Source organism: Tenrec ecaudatus, chromosome 6 (assembly GCF_050624435.1).
Source record: "Tenrec ecaudatus isolate mTenEca1 chromosome 6, mTenEca1.hap1, whole genome shotgun sequence".
Lineage (NCBI taxonomy): Eukaryota > Metazoa > Chordata > Mammalia > Afrosoricida > Tenrecidae > Tenrec > Tenrec ecaudatus.
The window spans coordinates 13,606,748-13,625,993 of NC_134535.1; the positions used below are offsets into that span (position 1 = coordinate 13,606,748).

At 57.8% G+C, this 19,246-nt stretch overlaps 1 protein-coding gene across 1 annotated transcript; it reads right to left on the reverse strand.

Annotated features, from left to right (window-relative positions):
• Positions 1-670: 670 nt before the first annotated feature.
• NCF4 (neutrophil cytosolic factor 4) lies at positions 671-17,314 on the reverse strand. Its single transcript, XM_075552688.1, has 10 exons — positions 17,283-17,314; positions 11,966-12,050; positions 11,410-11,563; positions 10,030-10,100; positions 8,257-8,384; positions 7,392-7,449; positions 6,857-6,955; positions 3,338-3,468; positions 3,057-3,122; positions 671-866 (listed from the first exon to the last, which is right to left on the reverse strand). The coding sequence occupies exons 1-10, from the start codon at positions 17,312-17,314 to the stop codon at positions 671-673; spliced, it is 1,020 nt and encodes a 339-aa protein (XP_075408803.1).
• Between the last annotated feature and the right edge of the window lie 1,932 nt (positions 17,315-19,246).

Genomic DNA, 19,246 nt, shown 5'->3' on the forward strand with positions numbered 1-19,246 from the left:
TGGTTATGGACCTTCTGTCTGCTAACCAGAAGGTTGGCAGTTTGAACCCACCAGCCGATCCTCAGGAGAATGAGGCTTTCTACTCCCCCAAAGAGTTTCAGTCTCAGAAATCCACAAGAGCAATTCCACTCCGTGCTACAGGGTGACGATGCTTCGACATGGTGGCAGTGACTTTGGGATTGGGTTTTCACTGCCTGAGGGTGGGACCTAAGTTCATTCTTTGTTTCCTGAGGGGCAGGGTCTGCTAAGAGACAGCAGGCTTCAGGAACAGAGGAGCAGAGGGAGGCCAAGGGGGCAAATGGGAAGCAGTCAGCAGGGACAAGATTGTTGCCTGGGTTTCTCTCCAAAAGTAGACAGACAAGGGGTGCAGAGGCTGGATGGGGACCCAAATGGGAACCCCCTTCTGTATGAAAATGGGCCCCTCTAGATGGACCTCTCATGGTACTTTACTTACTCTCAAAAGACACTGCTTTCTCCAATCTCGCCCTTGGAGGCAACACCGTTTATTTAATTCACAGATAAAATGTGGAAACAGAGTATGCAAGAGAGGGAGTCAAGCCCAGCGAAGCCACCAGACCAGGACTGGAACAACGGTCCTCTCCCCTCAGCTTTCCTGGTCCCGATCCCCTCTGAGGGTCCAAGGGCTCTTTCAGAGGTGCCCCGGCTTCCCTCAGGGAACGGTGTGGTAGACCTTGTAGTCGTCCTTCTGGGTGATGTGCAGTTTCCAGGGGAAGAGGCGCTTCTGGGAGGGGAGGCCTCGGGCTTGCCTCACCATCAGCCCCACATCCTCATTGGAAAGCAGCCGCACCAGATCCCCCTCGGCATCCCGAAAATTCAGGGCAATGTCCTCCTTCTGGAACTCCCGCCTGGCGTAAGGGGTGAGGGGGGAAAGGTTACACAAAGGTCAGCAGGAGAGGGCAGGACACTTGGCTGGGTCTGTACAGAGTGGAACAGGATCAAGGTCCTAGGAGACACCTGTGTGCAGGTAAGGAGGGCGGCAACTGTCCAATGCGGGGGCGGGCAGGAAGGCGGACAATCTTCTATTGGCTGGAAGACGTGAAAACAAGCCCAACCTCCTGACAGATAAGTGGGCAAAACAGAACCAAGGCCTACCAGACTTGCTGGGTCTTTGATGCCCCAACTCCAGTTCTAGATCAGGGACCTCAGAAAAGGCTCAGACAAGCCATCGAATGGGTGAACCAGGATGGGCATCACAGCATGGCTCATTTAAAGCAAAACACAACCCAGCTGCCATCAAGTGGACTGATTCCTGACACCCCGCATGTGGCCCTGGCAAACCATGCCCCGAGGATCCTCAATAGCCCTGTGCTTAGTTTGGTTTGGCTCTAAGTAGATCCCCAGGACTTTCTCCCGAGACTCCCCTGGGTGGACTCTGAACTTACAGCCTTCTGATCAGCAGGCACACAGTTAAACCATGTGCACCACACGGGGACACCCACGTGGCTTGAAGTATCGGCGGTCCCTGGCTTCTGAATGTCAGACTTACAGACAGTGAGGACCCGGCCATTATGAACAGTCTGCAGTACACACAGTGGCTCATCATCGTAACAATGGGTGTGTCTTTGGGACATGCACCAAACTGTAACAATGATGATTGCTCTGTTGTGTGAACGGCGCTTTAGAGGGTCTGGACGTGTTTCTTCATGCACACAAAGGCACACAATAGGCTCCATGCTAACTCACAGGGACCCGATAGTCCAACATCACACAATCCCTCTGGGTTTCTAAGACTATCAATCTGGGAGGAGGAAGCCTCACCTGTCTCCCACAGAGCAGCTGGTGAACTCAAACTGTGGACCCTGTGTTCAGCAGACCAACACGGAACCCACTTGCTGTCTGCCAACCACAAGATCAGTGGTTCAGAACCACCAGGAGCTCTGAGGGAGAAAGATGAGGCTTTCTATTCCTGGAAAGAGTCACAATCTCAGAGACCCTGCACGGGGCAGTTCTCCCCAGCCCTACAGGGTCCCCATGAGTTTGACTGGACTGAGTGACTGAGTGAGGACACACATCCGCCTGGCTGATATTAGATATGAACCCGATTGTTCCAACTTAGGGACACGTCCAACTGAAAAACAGTGCTTGCTCATCCTCTAGGACTGCCTGGAGTAAACCATGAAACAAAGAAGGGTACGTGGGCAACCCAAGGGGGTGCTCCGTTAGCTCCAGTAGGGGCACAGGCTGGTGCCCACAGCCAGTTATAGAGGGCGGGCATTATGACTTTTACAGTCAGAAATGGAACGATGCTTTTGGGGGGTTGTGAAGTAAGCGTCCAGTGATGAATTGGATCTTGGGAGTCCAGAGTTCCCTGAGTGGAGGGTCTGATTGGGAGGCTTTTAGCGAGACAGTGGTTCCAGCTGCAACCCCGCACTCACGAATGGCGTGGCGTTAGCGAAGGCCCTTTGCCTTCTGCCCGCTGGACGCTCAGCCTCCTTTGTCTGCACTACAGATTCTCAGAATCAAAACCTCTCACAGATGAAAACAGAGAAATGCACGACGACTCGTGAGCGGCACCAGCGGTCGGTGCTCAGGGACCGGTCTGAAAGTTGGCGTGCCACACCTTCCCGTTGGTGCCACGGAAGAAAGGCCTGGCGGTCTGCCTCCATAAGGAAAGCCCTGCAGGGCAGCTCTACTCTACTGCGTGGCCGCCATGCGTCTGCCGGTTTGTCACGCTGTGGTGGCTTGTGGGTTGCTGTGTGATGCTGCCACTGGGCATTTGCCATGCCAGCAGGGTCGCCCTAAGGGAACGGGTTTCAGCAGAACTTCCGGGCTAAGCATACAATGAGGAGGGAGTCAGCTGCCTGCTTTGGAGACATGGCCAGGGACTGAAGGCCTTAATGAGTGACAGCAGAACGTTGAGGGAGACGGTGCGGGACAATGGGCCCTCAGGTTGAAGGACACGTCAACTCTTCACTCTGAGAAGCTGCCTGCTCAGAGTGGAGTGGACGGGGCGGCATACACCCGGCACCTTCATACGCCACCTCTCTCCCTCCGCTCTCTTCCCAGGGGACCTGGGTCCCAGCCCCTGCCCTCACCTCATGAGCTCCAGCAGGTCTTTGAACCGTGGGGTACTGCTGAGGTCTTCCTCCACTGCGATGTCCCTAAGGGGGCGATGGGTGGGAAGTGAAGGGTCAGCATTGGGGTCCTCTGGTGGACAGTGGAGCCACTGCAGGTTTTCAGTGGGGGAGGAGCAAAGTGAGGTTGGGTGTTTGGGTTTCCAAGCTGGAATGGGATGGTGGTCGGGGGCGTGGGCAGGAGGGGCAAGGGCTGGGCAGGCAGGGAGTCCCGCCCTCCCCCCCCCCAGCAGGCCACCCACTTGATGGTGCTGATGGTGTCTTCATAGTAGTAGCAGCGCAGCCAGTTGGTGGGGTCATCTTCCTCGGGGAAGTCCTTGAGGACCTTCACGAAGGACCGCGGGAAGATGCCCGTGGTGCCCCGGACACTGCCCTGGGGAGGAGCTGCCATGAGGAGGACCGCGGGGCCCCATGTCGGAGTGCCCAGCCCTTTGCCACCGGCGGGAAAAGGCAGGCAGGACGTCTGGGTCCCTTGGTTCGAGCGAGGAAGAGAGGTAAGCAAGTGACCACGTTATCCAGCCCACGAATTGTGTTCTGTTATACAAAGGCTCGAGTCCTGAACCGACTGGCAAAGCCGCTTTCATGCCTTCAGGCATTTCCTCACTCATTCATTTGTTCACTCAACGAAGACTTGGTACGAACCAGCCGCTAGGTGACAGGGTGACGGGCTCTGGACACACAGCGAAGGTAGAGGCCCCCTGCCCTCCTGGGGCTTCCGTCCTCCGAAGGGTGGCAGGGGACGCAGGTACACCCGTGCTCAGTGGGCCCGATGAGGGGGACGTTAAGGAGAAAAGCTGAGCAGGGAAGGTGAGTGAGGGGTGGGGGAGGGCCCAAAGTAGGGCCCTTACTCCCCAGCACCCAGGCATCTGTTCCGGACCAAGCTGTCTGAAAGCCACTGCTCCCGCCTGGGCCGCCTTCCTGACCCTGAGCCTGGCCTGTGCTTTGAATACACTTTTACTTAAGCCTCTCAACCTCCCCGTCGGGGCTGCGGCATGGACTCCCTCACTGTACAGATGAATAAACTGAGGCCCAGCATGCCCCCCTGCCCTTCACCAGCAGACCCACCCGTCGTTGTCGTGTGAGACCCTGGAGTCAGTTCCGGCTCATAGCGACCCTGTGCACAACAGAGCGAACCGCTGCCCAGCTCATAGTGACCCTGTGCACAACAGAGCGAACCTTTGCCTGGCTCATAGTAACTCTGTACACAACAGAACGAACCGCCGCCCGACTCATAGCGACCCTGTACACAACAGAATGAACCACTGCCCGACTCGTAGCGACCCTGTGCACAACAGAGCGAACTGCTGCCCGGCTCATAGTGACCCTGTGCACAACAGAACGAACCGCTGCCCGGCTCATAGCGACCCTGTGCACAACAGAACGAACCGCTGCCCAGCTCATAGCGACCCTGTGCACAACAGAGCGAACTGCTGCCCGGCTCATAGCGACCCTGTGCACAACAGAGCGAACTGCTGCCCGGCTCATAGCGACCCTGTGCACAACAGAACGAACCGCTGCCCAGCTCATAGCGACCCTGTGCACAACAGAGCGAACCGCTGCCTGGCCCTGTGGCATCCTCACAAGTTTGATGTTGGAGTGTCTTGTGGCAGCTGCGGGGTCCGACCATCTCACAGAGGACCTTCCTCATCCACTGCCCTTCTACTTTCCCCAGCACGATGTCGCTCTCCAGGGCCTGGTCTTGCCTGATACCAGGCCCAAGGGACCCGAGGTGAGGTTTTGCCCGCCTTGCCAGGAGCACCTGGCTGAATTTCTTTCACGATAGATGTGATCATTCCTTTAGCGGACCGCGGGACTTTGCAGCATCGTGCCAGCACCACGGTTCAAACTCGATTCTTCTCTGGTCTCCTTATTCAAGGCCTACCTTTCAGAGGCATAGATCAGGCGATTGACAATACCCTGCTTGGGTCAGGCCCACCCTAGTCCTCAATGTAGCCCCCTGGCTGGTCAGCACTTCAAAGAGGTCTTCTGCAGCAGATTGACGCCATGCAGTGCGCCCTTTGATCTGATCCATAGTCCTTTCCAGAAAAGAGGAAGACAGTAAACATTTCCTGTCGCTGGAAAATGACCTGGGAAAAGCCCTCTGGTGGCCTTGAGAGCTGCTGAGTCCTTGTGAGAACCCCAAATGGAACTGAACGCACTGCCATTGAGACGATGTGAACTGGCTGCGACCCTATAGGACAGGGTGGTGCTGCCCCTGCAGGTTTCCAAGACGGATGAACCTCCCGGAGGCAGTAAAACTCATCTTTCTCCCATGGAGTGGCTGGGAGTGTCAAGCCGCTGACCTTGAGGTTAGCAGCCCAGAGTGTCACCACTACACCACCAACGGCTAAAACACAAACTGCCTCAGGGGGCGGGGGCTAAGCTTGCCCCCCTCCACTGTCTGCACATCAAAGGCGTGACCCTCTTCCTGGTGGTCGCAGGCCCCTGGGCTGTCCCTGCCAAGGAGCACTGAGCAAAGGCCCTGGTTTGAGGCTGACCCCCAGCCAGGACCTTCTAAACAGCGATCCCCCTCATCTCCAGAGTTAGCGTGGTCCTGCTACGGACCCAAAGCATGGCCGAGACAGGCCCTAGCTGGGGAGGGTCTTGTCTACATCCCCCGCGGTCGCCTAGGGCTGGATCCTGGGTGCCCAGTGCTCTCCCCCAGCTCCTCATTAGAGAAACTCTATGAAGAAACCATCGGTATTATCTCCCGGTACACAAAAGGAAACCACAGCTGAGTAAAGTTCTCAAGGTTACCCACTGTCACTGAGTCACTTCTGACTCACAGCGACCCTGTGGGACAGAGCAGAGCTGCCCTGTGGGGTTCTGAGACTGTCACTCTTTATGGGAGAGTACGTCTCTTCTTTCTCTCTTGGAGCGACCGTGGTTTCCAGCAACAGACCTCGCAGTTAGCAGACTGGCAGGGTTCCTTTCTCTAGGGTACAGTTAGTTTAGCATGGAGCGAGGCTATGCCCCAGACGGGCAGATGCCAGGGTGGCATTCTTAATCACCATCTTTTCTTGGTGCTTGCAAGGTACATACTGTCACCCCTGTGTTACAACTGCATGGTACGAGGTGTCCCCTCCCCTCCCCCTATTACAGCTGCAAGGTTTATGATACCCACCCCATGTTATTACAAGTGGCTGCCAACAGGGACCGATGTCTGGAGACATGAGTTGATTCCTAAAGCTGAAAGGGTGGGGGGGGGGGGAGTATGCCCGGCTTTAAGATGCTGCTAAACATCTTAGAATAGCCAGGAGCAGCCCCACAGCAAAGACTGGTACCGTGCCAACAGTGCCAACAGTGCCCAGGCTTGGAACCCTGCTATTAGCCCAGCAAGTGAGCACAGCGGGCTAACTGACTCCCCGGAAGTGCCCTGTTAGTTGGGGTTAAAACTGAAGGCAGATGTGTTGGCCCTGGTGGCTCAGTGGGTAACACGCTAGGCTGCTAACTGCAAGGTCCACGGTTTGAACCCACAGCTGGCCTTTGGGAGAAAGAGGAGGCAGGCTTTCTGCTCCTGTAAAGATTCACAGCGCTGGAAACCCATAGGGAGAGTTTTACCCTGTCCTGTGGGGTCACCATGAGTCAGCGTGGATTCCGTGATGATGAATTTGGAGTCTGGTTCGGGTGTCAGCTCCGGAGTCTTCCATGTGCTCCCTCATATGCCCTTCTCCCACCACATCCCTCCAGGACCTTCCCGTCCCTCAAGCCTTCCCCCGCCCTCCTGGGCTCCGCTCCCACCCACAGCAAGCCCACCTCACCTCCAGCCAGTCCTTGTTGATTCGGCTGAGAAGGAAGATCACGTCTCCGGCTTTGAAGTTCAGCTCCAGCTTGCTGTTCCCAGTGAAGTCAAACAGGGCCTAGGGCAGGAGGCAGGCAAGGGGACAGGGAGGTGACTGAGGCTCAGCGAGGACCAGTGATCTATGGAGGCCATCCCGTTGGGTAGTGGAGGAACCAGGATTCAAACCCAGGTCTCCCTGACTTCAGGGTGGTGCTCTTTCTAGAATGCAAGCCCTCTGGACCATGCACCTTCCTTGTCCCCACCCCCACCTTGAGCCTCCCTGGGGACCTCTGGGACTCCTCTGCTGGGGAATGGGCCACATGCATTTACACTGTGTCCCTGGGAACTGGGAGCCCCGTCTGATTCATCTCAGAAGGAGGCCCAGAAAGCTGCATGGACAGATGAATGGACTTCTCCCTCTGCCTCTGTGTCCAGGTCACCTTCCCTCTGTTCAGCGGGCCCAGCACAGAGAGGGCAGTGGGGTGGCCAGGAGGTGGAGGGCGACAGGCTGGTACCTCTGCTCTTGGCGCTTCCAAGCGGTCCATGCCAGGGCTTTGTGGAGAGATGCTCTTGCTGTGGATAGAGAAGAGGGATAGGTTCTCTAGGGGTCTGCTGGGCCGCTGCTTCAGGGCTCACAGGGTGGGGACGGCCAGGGGAGGGGCGGAGGAGGGGTGGGGGCTGCTAAAACACAAAGCCACACATCTCCCCCAGGGGTTGTTCTCACAGCCCGAAGGGGGGCCTTCTTACCCCCACTCAACCAGTGAAGAAAAGGGGAGAAGGGGGAGTGAGTGGACTGAGTTCGGGGTGGGGACTTACTCAAGGCCACTCAGCTACCCTAGCTGGTGTCAAAGCCTGTGTCATCTCAGGCAGGGGTGACTAGGTCAAGAGGACACCCACACACATTTACTGGAGGAGAGCAGGTTGGAAGGAAGCCAGGGACTTGGGAACATGCTTCCCAGGTTTTCCAAGTTGTATTTCCAGCATCAGCAGGCTTCCAGGAGCAGGACTGGGGGGATTGGGTGGGTAGGGTTCTTCTGAGGAAGGCCACCAGTGCCCCCTGAAGGTCAGCGGGGGGATGGTGGGAGCCACAGCTGCCCAAGGTACAAAAACCAAACTAGGGACCTGACCAGGCCCTCCTTGCCCCAGCCTCCTACAGCCGCTGTGGCGCCCCACCCTAGCCGGTCCCCACGTGTACCTATGCACAGGATTGCACACCCCTCTGCCCCTCCAGCCCCCGCCCCCAAGGAGCGAAACCATCTTGAATGGTTTAGGGGTGAAACAGCCCCGCTGCCTTTCCTTCCTTCCCTCCTTCCAGGGCAGACATACACCTAGGGGGCGGGCATGGGGAGCGTAGGGGAGCAGGGGCTGGCTGCAACTTACATCTTGCGGGTGCGTGGGCGGAGCCTGCGGAGAGCCTGGGGTATCTGCTCTGAGTCGTAGGGCGACTGGTAGAAGAAGATGCGGACCTCCTCGTCCATCAGCACCCAGACGGGCAGGCTGAGCAGGCTCTGCGTGTGGGTGAGGTGGGCAGGGTGGGGCGGGGTGGCGGCCTGCCAGATCTGGACAGCCCAGTCCAGCCAAGACCTGGTACAGCCCCCTTGAGGGTGATCCTGAATGAACTCCACAGCAGGGAGTTGGAGGTGGTTTTTTTAACACTAGCAAGTCTTTTTAAAAGCAATATAAATATACATATATCAATGTATTATTATGACTCTCCACACGTTGAAGGAACCCTTTCTCAAGCTTTGCGCCTGGGTCCCAGGTCAGAGGGACACCATGACTTGTTAGTCCAGACATGAAGGTTCCTGAAATAGCCACCCCGTGTGTGTGGCAGGTCACATGCGTGAGGTACTGGTCAGATGTGTTACCTGACCCACCTCCACTGACCTGTGGGTTAGGGTCAGAGAGGTGGCGGGGCCTGCCCCAGGCCACACCACTAGTAAGCGACAGAGCTAGGTTAACAAGCAGAGCCAAGCGTATCCCTCAGGAGGTAGTGAGCGCCCCATCACCAGAGGCATGGAGGACAAGGCTTCTGGAAGCTGAAAAAGGCCATCCTCTGCAGAGACCACTCAAGGCTTCAGCTCTCCTGGCTAAAGAGACTAGAGCTGGGGTGGGGTGGGGGGGTCTCTGTAGTCTTGGCCCTGATGCCAACTGGCCGGGTGATCTGGGGTAGGCAGCCCATTCCTGCTGGGCTTTGCTTTCCTTGTTAGACACGTGTCTGCTTACAGTGCTCTGTTCCCTCTGGAGTGAAGTGGGGATCTATGGAGAAAAGCACCCGGGAACCCCCAAACCTGCTCCCAGCATGGGGTGCCCAAGCTCAGAAGGAGCGCAGAGGAGGAGGGAGAAGGAGAGAGGCAGGTGGGAGATGAAAAGGGCAGGGAGGCAGGACAGAGGCAGTAGCCCACCTGCGTGTCCCATTGGCTGCAGGAATGCTAGGCGCCTGAGTAGGTGGGAGTGGGGGTGTTAGGTGGGAAGCCCAGTGGCCTCCAGCACCTGTGGCATCTCGCCTCGGGGGGGGGGGGCGCTCTGATGGGTGCTTGCTCTGGATCAAGCAGCTCAGGGGTGCTCAGACTTTTGAGACCCGACCCTGCCCCTCGCAGCCACTTACAAAGTATCCGAGAGTCATAAGTATAACTTCACAAGCAAATGAAATCACCACAATCGGAATCAGATCCTTACATTTCTTTAATTTCTTACTTCAAAGCCACATGCAGGCACGGAAGGAGCCTCCTACGGCCAGAGAGCGGCAGTTTGTTTGCAGGCCCCTGATTCTAGCTAGGGACTGTGGGAGCAGGCTCCCAGCCTCTGCATCCCCTGCTCCCCAGCATCAAGTTTTCTGGGCCCTTCCCATCCTGTAACCTCTGTGTTTTCTCTGCAGAGGCTGGGTGTTTCTGGAGCTGCAGCACCCAAAGCCCACCGCAGCGTGACCTTGCAGGGCTTGGTGGGTGGTCCCACACTGAGTTCTGGAAGCTCTGTGGCATCTATGGGGACAGTCTCAAGGTTGGGAACACATCCTGTTCCTCCCAGGACCTTTCAGGATTTTGAAAGCAGTCCTGTGGGGGGGGGGGCATCGTCAGAGCCCCAGTTCCCAAAGCCATGCCCTGGGTTGGTGCCTGCCATCCACAGTCACCCATGAGCCCCCCCACCCCTTACCTTCATGTAGGCGTTGAGGGCAGGTACCCGCATCTCAGCAATCTCCTGCTTCACCCCCACGTAGACTTTGGCTGAGAAGAAGCAGAGAACAGCTGCCCTGAGTGCCAGGCTCAGTCCCCAGATAGGCAGGAGCCTGGACTAGAGGCTCAGCTCCCAGATAGGCAGGAGCCTGGACTAGAGGCTAAGCCCCCAGATAGGCAGGAGCCTGGACTAGAGGCTCAGCCCCCAGATAGGCAGGAGCCTGGACTAGAGGCTCAGCTCCCAGATAGGCAGGAGCCTGGACTAGAGGCTCAGCTCCCAGATAGGCAGGAGCCTGGACTAGAGGCTCAGGCCCCAGATAGGCAGGAGCCTGGACTAGAGGCTCAGCCCCCAGATAGGCAGGAGCCTGGACTAGAGGCTCAGCTCCCAGATAGGCAGGAGCCTGGACTAGAGGTCTAAGCAGCAGAGATGGTGCAGGCTGCAGGGAAGCTATAGCTGCGGGCGGGGAGTTGTTCAGAGAATGCACTGTGGTCCAGCTCTGCTTGTGTGATGTGGGTGAAGGTGGGGGCACCGGGTCTGTTGGCTGAGAAGGAGCAATAAGAGGGAGCCCTGGTGGTGGCCTGGTGACATGTGGAACTGCTCCCTGCAAAGTCGGCAGTTCGAAACCGCTGGCCAGCCACTCCGAGGGGAAAGGCGGGACTTTCAACTCCCGTGAAGAGGTCGCTGTCTCCTCAGAAACCCCCAGGGGGCACTTCTGCCCTGTCCTGTAGGGTCGCCGTGGGTCAGAATGGGCTTGAGGGCAGTGAGTTTGGGGTTTGGAGAGGGGCTTGGGGCTTGAGGAAGGGAGTCATGTCCTCCTGTGGAGACCGAGAGGTAGGGGTTGTAGGGGCCACAGGCTGGAGACTCTCCATGGGGCCTTCTGGGACCTTGTTGGGGAGAAAGGACAGGAGGTAAGGGAGCCAAGGTACAACCCACCCCCTCCCCCAGTGTCCCGGGGAGCAGGGAAGACCCCAGGGGCCTGGTGGCAACTGAGACTGCACAGCACAAGAGAGGGGCTTCATGGAAGGGGGTGTGGGCCTGGGGGAAATCCTTGTGTATAAAGTGAGCAGGACAGGGCTCCTGTCTCCGGGGCTGACAGGTTCCACACTGTGGTCTCGGTGGTAGGGGATAGCTGGAGCAGGGTGGTCTTGCAGGCCACCACGAGAACTGGGAGGGCAGAGCGCTAGAGGTCAAGGGAGCAGGGTGACCATATAGCCAGGGTCAGGCAGCCCTGCCCAGCCAGGAGGAACCATGGATCTAAGGAACGGTGCTCACAAGGACCTGACGGGGAGAACCAGCCTATGGCAGCTGGACTAGCTTTGCCCTGGGCCAACGGTCGCCGGCTCCGAGGGGATCACCTACCCGGGAGGACAGGAAGGGTGCACGAGAAGGAGTTGGTCTTGTTCTCAGGCCCAAACCGCTCCTCCAGCTTCGTCTGCAAGGCATAGAACTGGCGGTACCGGCGGTAGATGAGGTACTTGGATCCCCCTTTCGTCTTCACCTCAATGACAAAAACCTAGGGGGACAGAGGGCAGGGCCAAAGGACCAGCGGGTGCAGGTTCAGAGGTCAGGTGGGTGGAGCAAGTTCCCTTCCCCTCGGTACTCAGACATTTGGAGCTGAGTCCTTTCTAGTCGTGGGGCTGTCCTGTACACTGTAGGATGCTTAGCGGCATCCCTGAACTCTGCCCCTAAATGCTGGTGGCAACCAGCCATGCTGCCTATTAAATGTCCCTGGCTGGGGGGGTGGGGGTGGGAGGGGAGGGAGGGGCAGGATCGCCTGCATGGGGAGCCACTGGGATAGAGTTCAAGAAGTGAGAGTGTTGGATACTCAGAGGTTGGTCAGATATTGAAGGTTCAGAGGTCAGAGGTGAAGACCCAGGGGTCAGAGGGTAAATGAAGGTCCAAGGGTCACTCTTACAAAGTGGCTGGTGAATCCTCGCTTCTCTTCAATGTCAGCGATGTTGGCTGAGATGGGGACGTCATCAGGGAGCTGCTCAAAGTCGCTGAGGAAGGGCAGGTGGGGACAGAGGAAAATCAATGCCGGCAGCACCCTGGTGTGCTCCAGGGGCCAGCTTCGTGGGTGACCTCCATGTGCGCAGCCACCCAAGGATGGCATTCGGCCTGGTACCCATTCTGCACCCCTCCCTTTGCTGGCTGGCACTGGAGAGATGAGAGAAGTGGAGCCCGGCACAGCCCCCGAGGGGTTGGGATTGGGAGATGCACCACACGTGGAAAACCAACTTTCATTGGGCAGATACCACTTTCCCACTGCCTGGAGCCCCTCCCTGCCAGGCCCAGCCAGCGCCGTCCTTGTCCTGGGGGAGGCTTTGAAGCCAGATCTAGTAGGTCCCTCAGGAGCTCACCCACAGGAAGTTGTGAGAAGCCCTTCTGGGCATCGGGGCCAGCACAGGCTGAGGGTCTGGGCCTGGCAAGTGTCTGAAGAGCTGGCTGCTGCCAGCCTGACTGGACCTGGCGATCTGAGTTTGACTAGGCGAAGGAGGAAGAAGAGGAGGAGGAGGAGGAGGAGGGGGCAGGAGGAGGAAACCCTGAATGCCTTCTGAGCTAGCTGAGGGGCTTCTGCAGGAACAAGGAGGCGCTCGGGGCTGGGCATGGAATGAAAGCAGCAATCGTGTGCTGCCGACTGGAGGCAGCCTCGCAGGGAGGAGAGAGGGGCTGAGACTTGGGGGCAGTGGGGGTCACTGAGAGTTGATTTGGGGTCAGCTGGGAGGGGAGGAGGCATGGATCTAAGGGACGCGGTTAACCCTTAATGTGCCCCCGCTTCTTATGAGCTCCACACTTGCTCAAGGGGGCCCACAGGCCTCACCCACGCTGAATCTAACATACTCCCATTGTGGATTCCCAGCCTCCTTTGCAGCTAGCGGGAGCCATGCGATCCGTTCAATGAGCCCTAAAAGCGTTTGATTTCCTGATCCAGCCAGACCCACAACGCCAGCGCAGGCCCCTCCCCTTCTCCGTCAAAGTAGATGGGCAGCTGGGCCTGAGGCAGCCCTATTGCAGAGGCCCCGTTTCCACGAGGTGCAAACATGATAACCAGCGGAGTCTCTGCGATGTCGGCCCTGAAGTCACCGAGCCGTGGAAACAGTGGGGATGTCCCTCGGAATGGCTCCTTAGATCAGCAGTTCTCAACCTGTGGGTCGAGACCCCTTTGGGGGTGGAACGACCCTTTCACAGGGGTCGCCCAATTCATAACAGTAGCAATATTACAATTAGAAAGTAGCAATGAAAATAATTTTCACCACCACATGAGGAACTGTATGAAAGGGTCGTGGCATGAGGAAGGTGGAGAACCACTGGGTGAGATGATAAAATTAGCTCCCCATTGATGGAAGCCACAATCAGCTCTTCTGTGTCCTATACTCACTCAAAGTCACTGCCATCGAATCTTCTGATTCACAGCGACCCTACAGGACAGGGTGGAACTGCCCCTGTGGGTTTCTGAGACTCAAATCTGCACAGGACTAAAAAGCCTCCCCTTTCTCCCAAGGGGGCGGCTGCTGGTTTTGAACTGCCAACCTCATGGCTGGCAGCTTCACAGGCAGCCCGCTAGGCCTCCAGGCTTCTCTCCTTCCCTGCAGTCAGCTGCATCTACAACAGGCGCACAACCAGCACAGGAGGCCTTTCTGAGCTGTGTGACCAGTGGCGCCAGGGACGTGTGGAAGTGGGGGTGGAAGCAGGGCATATCTGGTGATGCCCAGGCCCCTGACCAGGATGGGAGGCAGGGGAGAGAATGCGGATGGTGGGCTGAGCTTCGCCTCCTGAGCCCTCAGGTCCATGTGCTGAAGGGAGCTGTGTGCAGCCTTGGAGCTTGGTAGGAGAGGCGCATGAAGAACCGCCGCTTGTGGCTGAAGCAGCCTTGGTGGCTCAGTGGTTAAGCTCTCAGTTGCCAAGAGAAAGCTCAGGGGTTGGACCCCACCAGCTGCACCATGGGAGAAAGCTGAGGCTCTCTGCTTCCGTGAAGTGCAGCCCTGGAAACCCCGTGCCAGGGTGGGGGACGATTCCATCCTGTGCTGTGGGCATCTACCTGCGGGCAGCAGGTGATGGGCTGCAGGTGGCTGCAGCTGAGGCCTCCAGGGAAGAGCAGGGGATTGGGGGGTGGGGGGGGGAAGAGAGGAAAAGGGAGTCTGAGAAGGAGGAGAACAGGAGTCAGGAAGTCCAGCCACTGTCTCAAGATGAGGAAGGAAGCAGCAGTGTGGACATTTCTGCAGCAGCGGTGGGGAAACAGGATGGGGGCAAAGGGCCACGACCCAGCCTCTGAGCTTGCAGAATCTCCTGGAGACCCACTCAAGGCTTCCAGGAACATCCAGTCCCAGGCTACGCCTCTCACAGGGCCCGGCTCTTGCCAGGCCTCAGGATGCTGCCCCTTGGAGGGGACTCTGGGTGGCCAGGGCTGAGCCCACCCTCCCCAGAGCCTTTGACAAGCTCCCCATACATGGCCAAGGATGACACTTTGGGACAGGCTCCCTCCCCCGCTCTCTCCCCACGGCCAGGGGGCACCTATCTCTACAACTTGATGGGGGGAGGCAGGAAGGGGCCAGAAGGCAGAAGTACCCCGACCAAGGAAGAAGCAGGTTGGCTAACATTTCCTGAGATCACACCCGTCCCAGGCCCTCCGCTAAGACAGGGCTGCCTGGTTACAGGTGAGGAAACTGAGGCATGGAATTATGAACTAGTCAAGATTTGAACCCCAGCAGTCTGGGAGGGGGGCTCTGGGAGCATCATGGTTACACCTTGGGCTGCCAACTCACTGCAGAATCAGCAGTTCAAAACCGCCAACAGGTCAACAAGAGCAAGGTGAGGCCTTCTAGTCCCGTGTACAGTCAGTTCCACCCTATCCTAGAGGGTTGCTATGCGTCAGACTGACCAGATGACAGCGAGCCTGTTTTGCTTGTCTGAGTCTGGCCCCATCCACTGTGTTCTCAACCCTCCTGGGCTCATTCAGAGGCTCCCTGTGTGGGCAGGACGGATATCTACCTGCCCTCCTCTGCCTCCATTCCCCCATCTGAAGTAAAAGCAATACGAGCGTAGCTTAGGTAGCACCCACTGTCTGCCCTTCTTCGACCAGATGGATGGACACAGTGGCTGCAGCAGGCACAGGTGTAGGAACAATGGTGAGGGTGGTACCGGACCAGGCAGCATTTTGTTCTGTTGTGCCAGGGCCACTATGGGTCGGAACCGACTTGGTGGCTCCTAACAGCGACACTGTTCTCAGCACATCCAGACAGGGCCTTCCGGAAGCCCACCACCAGTCAGACAGGAAGCAGACCCATGTCATTGCTGCTGCTATTAGCTGCTGTCCCGTTGATCCGTGACCCGCGGTGGCACCGTGCAGAATGCAGCAGAATGCTGTGCCATTCCCACAATCAGCCGTGGGCTGGATCGGGTTTTCATGGGCTGATTTCCAGAAGTTGATCTCCGGGCCTTTCTTCCTAGTCCCTCTTAGTCTGGATGCTCCGCTGACACCTGAACCTGGATCGTCGCAACACACAGCCTCCCAAGGAGACCGGTGGTGGTCACACATGAAATACCTTGACTAGGAATGGAAGCTGAAAAAGCCAGGGGAGGGAATTCCATCATTCGAGCAGCCCCCTGCCAATGCCCCCAGGCAAGCCATCTTAGTATCGCTCCATGTCTAAAAAGGCTACAACGGGGAGCCTGGCTATTCTTCCAGCCCCTCCAAGAATCAAGCCAGTGGTTTTGAACTGCTGACTTGGTAGTTGGTGGACAGTCCACAGTGTAACCACAATGCCACCAGATCCTCCCCCCAGCACCCCCATCCCCACCCCTGGACTGCTGGGGTTCAGATCTTGACTAGCGAGAGAAATGGGCAAGTGGATGCGTGTATGGTAACGGAGTAAGTGGTCAGAGGGGCCAGCACGGGGGTTGTGAGTGCCCTTCCCGGGGGGAGCCCACTAGGCTGAGGCTCCAGGAGGAATTCCCAAAGGCCACACGTGGGTGTCTAGTGGGAAACGCAGGTCTGGGGACAGTGAGGACACAGGCCCAAGCTGAAGGAATCAGGAGTGTTTGGCCCGTGGCCAGAGCACAGAGCCTGAGGTGGGAGGAGGTGAGCAGCAGAGCCAGGAAGGGGAACAGGGCCGACTCCTGGTGGGGTGTGCACCATACGGGCCTGGGAACAAAGTGGGCGTCAGCAGAGACAACACTGTTAGCCTGTGCACAGCAGGCCGACCAGGGACTTGGTGCAGTGCCAGCTAGACCGTCTGAAGCTCCTCTCTGCCCTGGTCACTTCCTCTGCTGGGTGAAGCAGAGTGGACAGAAGTGCCTTGGGGAGGCTGGGAGGCCACATTTGTGCAGAGCCCTGCCCTCCGATTGCCGCAGAAGCAGGGCAAAGGAGCCAGAGCAGAGTCTGCTGCCCCAGGGCAGGGGTGGCACAAAGCCAGCTGCAGGTCCCCCTGGGGGACCTTCCATGAGGCTCAGGACTTGTGGGGCAAGATGGTTGGGGCATGTCACCTGCTCAGAAGTTTGCTTTTAGAGTGGGGACTTGAGAAGGCTTGGTCTTCAGGGTCTTGAAAGTCTAATTCCAGTTTCTGGGGTGCCTGGCACATAGTAGGTGCACACACGCCCAGCACGTTTGTGGGAGCTGACCTACCCTGTGCCAGCCCCTTGCCTCTTGGGATGCCTCGGGTCCCAGAGCCCCCCGCTGAGTGGACCCTGGCCTCAAGTGCAGGGATGTCAGTCCATTTCCAGGGAAGGCATTTGAGATGCAGCAAGGCCACAGGGCCTTCAGGAAGGCAGGGTGAGGGCAGCCTTTCCCTCTGGAGGTCAAGGCAAGGGTGGGCCCAAAGGGACAGGATTGGGCTACTGAGAGGACACTTTCTCAGCATCACTGCTTTGGTCCCTGGTCCTTGAGAAACAGGAAGTGCGGCAGCCCCAGACAGAGGGACTGGTTGTCAGAGGCTCCAGGGGCTAAACTATACCCCCCCTCCCCCGCCCCCAGTGCTGCAGGGAAGGAGGGGCTGGGATCTGGTGATGCCCTCAAGCACCCTCACCTGGGCCCCAGGGAGGGAGTGGCCTGGAAGCTGTCCCAGGTGTCGGCACTGCCCTCCTGAGTATTCTGAGTCAGCCCTAGCCTGTCACCTTCTGACCTTGGCAAGGCTCCTCAGGAGGGCCTGCTCCAGATCCTCCCCCACACCTGACCTCCCAACTGCAGCCTGCAGGGAATAGCAAGGAGACCAGGGAGGGCCAAGACGCTCACTCACCTCTCAGCCCGCAGCTGCTGAGCCTGGCTCATGGCGGTGGAACAGGGCCCGTGGAACAAGTGGCAGAGGGTCCTGTCCCCAGGCCTAGATGGAGCTCACCGTTGTTCACTCACTTCCCTCCAGGCACCCCGTGGCTCAGCAGCTGTGGTCCTGGGAGTTCCCCACCCAACCCTGCTGTACCTCTCATGCAAGAGAGAGGCCCCGCCCCAGGCTAGTTGGTCTAGTTTGGGACCAGCACTTCCTCTCCCCGCCCCTGCCCGCCCCCCTGCCATGAGCAGCAATGGGGAAGTGTCCCCTTGGGGAGCCGCCTGGGCTTACAGGAGCAAAGACACTGAGTCTTGAGGACTTCCTCAATGCCACGTCTCAGGGCCAGGCTTTGGTGGCGTATCAGAAAACCCACTCCATCTGAGACAGAACCCCAGTGCTGACTCACCACCGAGGGACCCTGTGACCTTGGCATCATGTCCTTTCCTCGCCATGCCCACTCTGCACCCACTTACTGCCAAGCTTCTGTGCAAGCTGGTGCGTGGGTCTACGAGGCTGGTCACCTCGCCTGCTGTCCCTCAAGGCCCTGCCCCGACTGCCACCGCCTCCCCCAGCAGTTAGAACCCTGTGAGGAATACGGGCAAGTCCAGGGACCCTGCCCCTCTGCTCCTCATCCCTCTGCCAATGTGCCCAGCATGACTGGCAGGAACATCCTGTCCACCAGCAGCGAAACTTCACTAGGTGTGCCTGGCCACGCCCCTCCTTGCTGAGAGCCTCTCACTGGCCCTTGTACCTGGGAGGAAGTCTACACCCTTCGCCTCCCCAAACCCTGGATTACCCAGCCTCCTCTCCTCCTTTGGTAGTTACATAATTTTATGTCAACTTGAAGATTCAGAACAGCGTATCTTCAAGCGTATCTAGTCTGTCAATCAGGTCAGAGCCAGATGGTGCCTCCTTGTTGGCATGACCCTCTCATAAGGAGGGTCCAGGGGCCCTCCTTCCCTGCTTCACCTTCCTGCTGGCAGGTGGTTCCTGGATGCTGTGGGCACTGTGACACGGCCATGGCCACTGGATCCACAGGACTTGGCACCCACTGGCCTGACCTGTATCTCCCTGGTTCTGTATCACTGCAGGTGTCTTCCTGGGTCTGAAGAGGGACTCATGGACTAATATCGGACTTATGGACTTGAGTTGGACTGAGCTGGGACATTTTCTCAAGATGTAACCACTTCTTGGTATAAAGCTCTCTCTTACAGATACACGAGTGTCCCTGGATTTGTTTCTCTGACATGCCTTCCCTCCCTCGCCCTCTTTCTGTTTCTGGCATGCTCAGGGCCATCATACATGCTGATCACACCACTGGAATGCACTTTCCCTGCCTCCCAGGGGGCTCAGTGGGCTGTGCTCTGCGTTGGGCTGCTCACGGCCAGATGAAGAGTTCGAAAGCACCAACTGCTCCCCAGGAGGAAGACGAGGCTTTCTACTCCTGTAAAGAGTGGCATCCTCAGACACCCACAGGGGCAGTTCTCCGCTGTCCTGTGGGGTCGCTGCGAGATGGAAAGGACTCGATGGCTGTGACTTTTTTTGAATTTGCCTCCCTTAGGACTGGACATGGAACTCACTTCTTTACAAACCCCTTCCTGACCCTCACCCCAAACATCACCCCTCCCTGTCTTAGTCTCTCCCAGGTCCCTGTACTTGGACTTCAGAGCACATGTAACTCCTGGAATTTCATAAGTATTTGTGCGTTGATATTTTCAGTGGTTGCTCCCCCCTCTCCCCGGGACCAGCACAGCACCTGGTGTGTCGAAAGTGCTCGGCTGATACCTGATGGGTGAACGAAAGGCCGCTTCCAGCTGGGGAGCCTGTGCCCATCTGCTTCTCAGGGGCATGCCCCAGGGAGACATCTGCAAGAGGCGGACAGACAGACAGCCTCAACCAGCAACCCAACAGTGCCTCTCTCTCACACACGCACACAG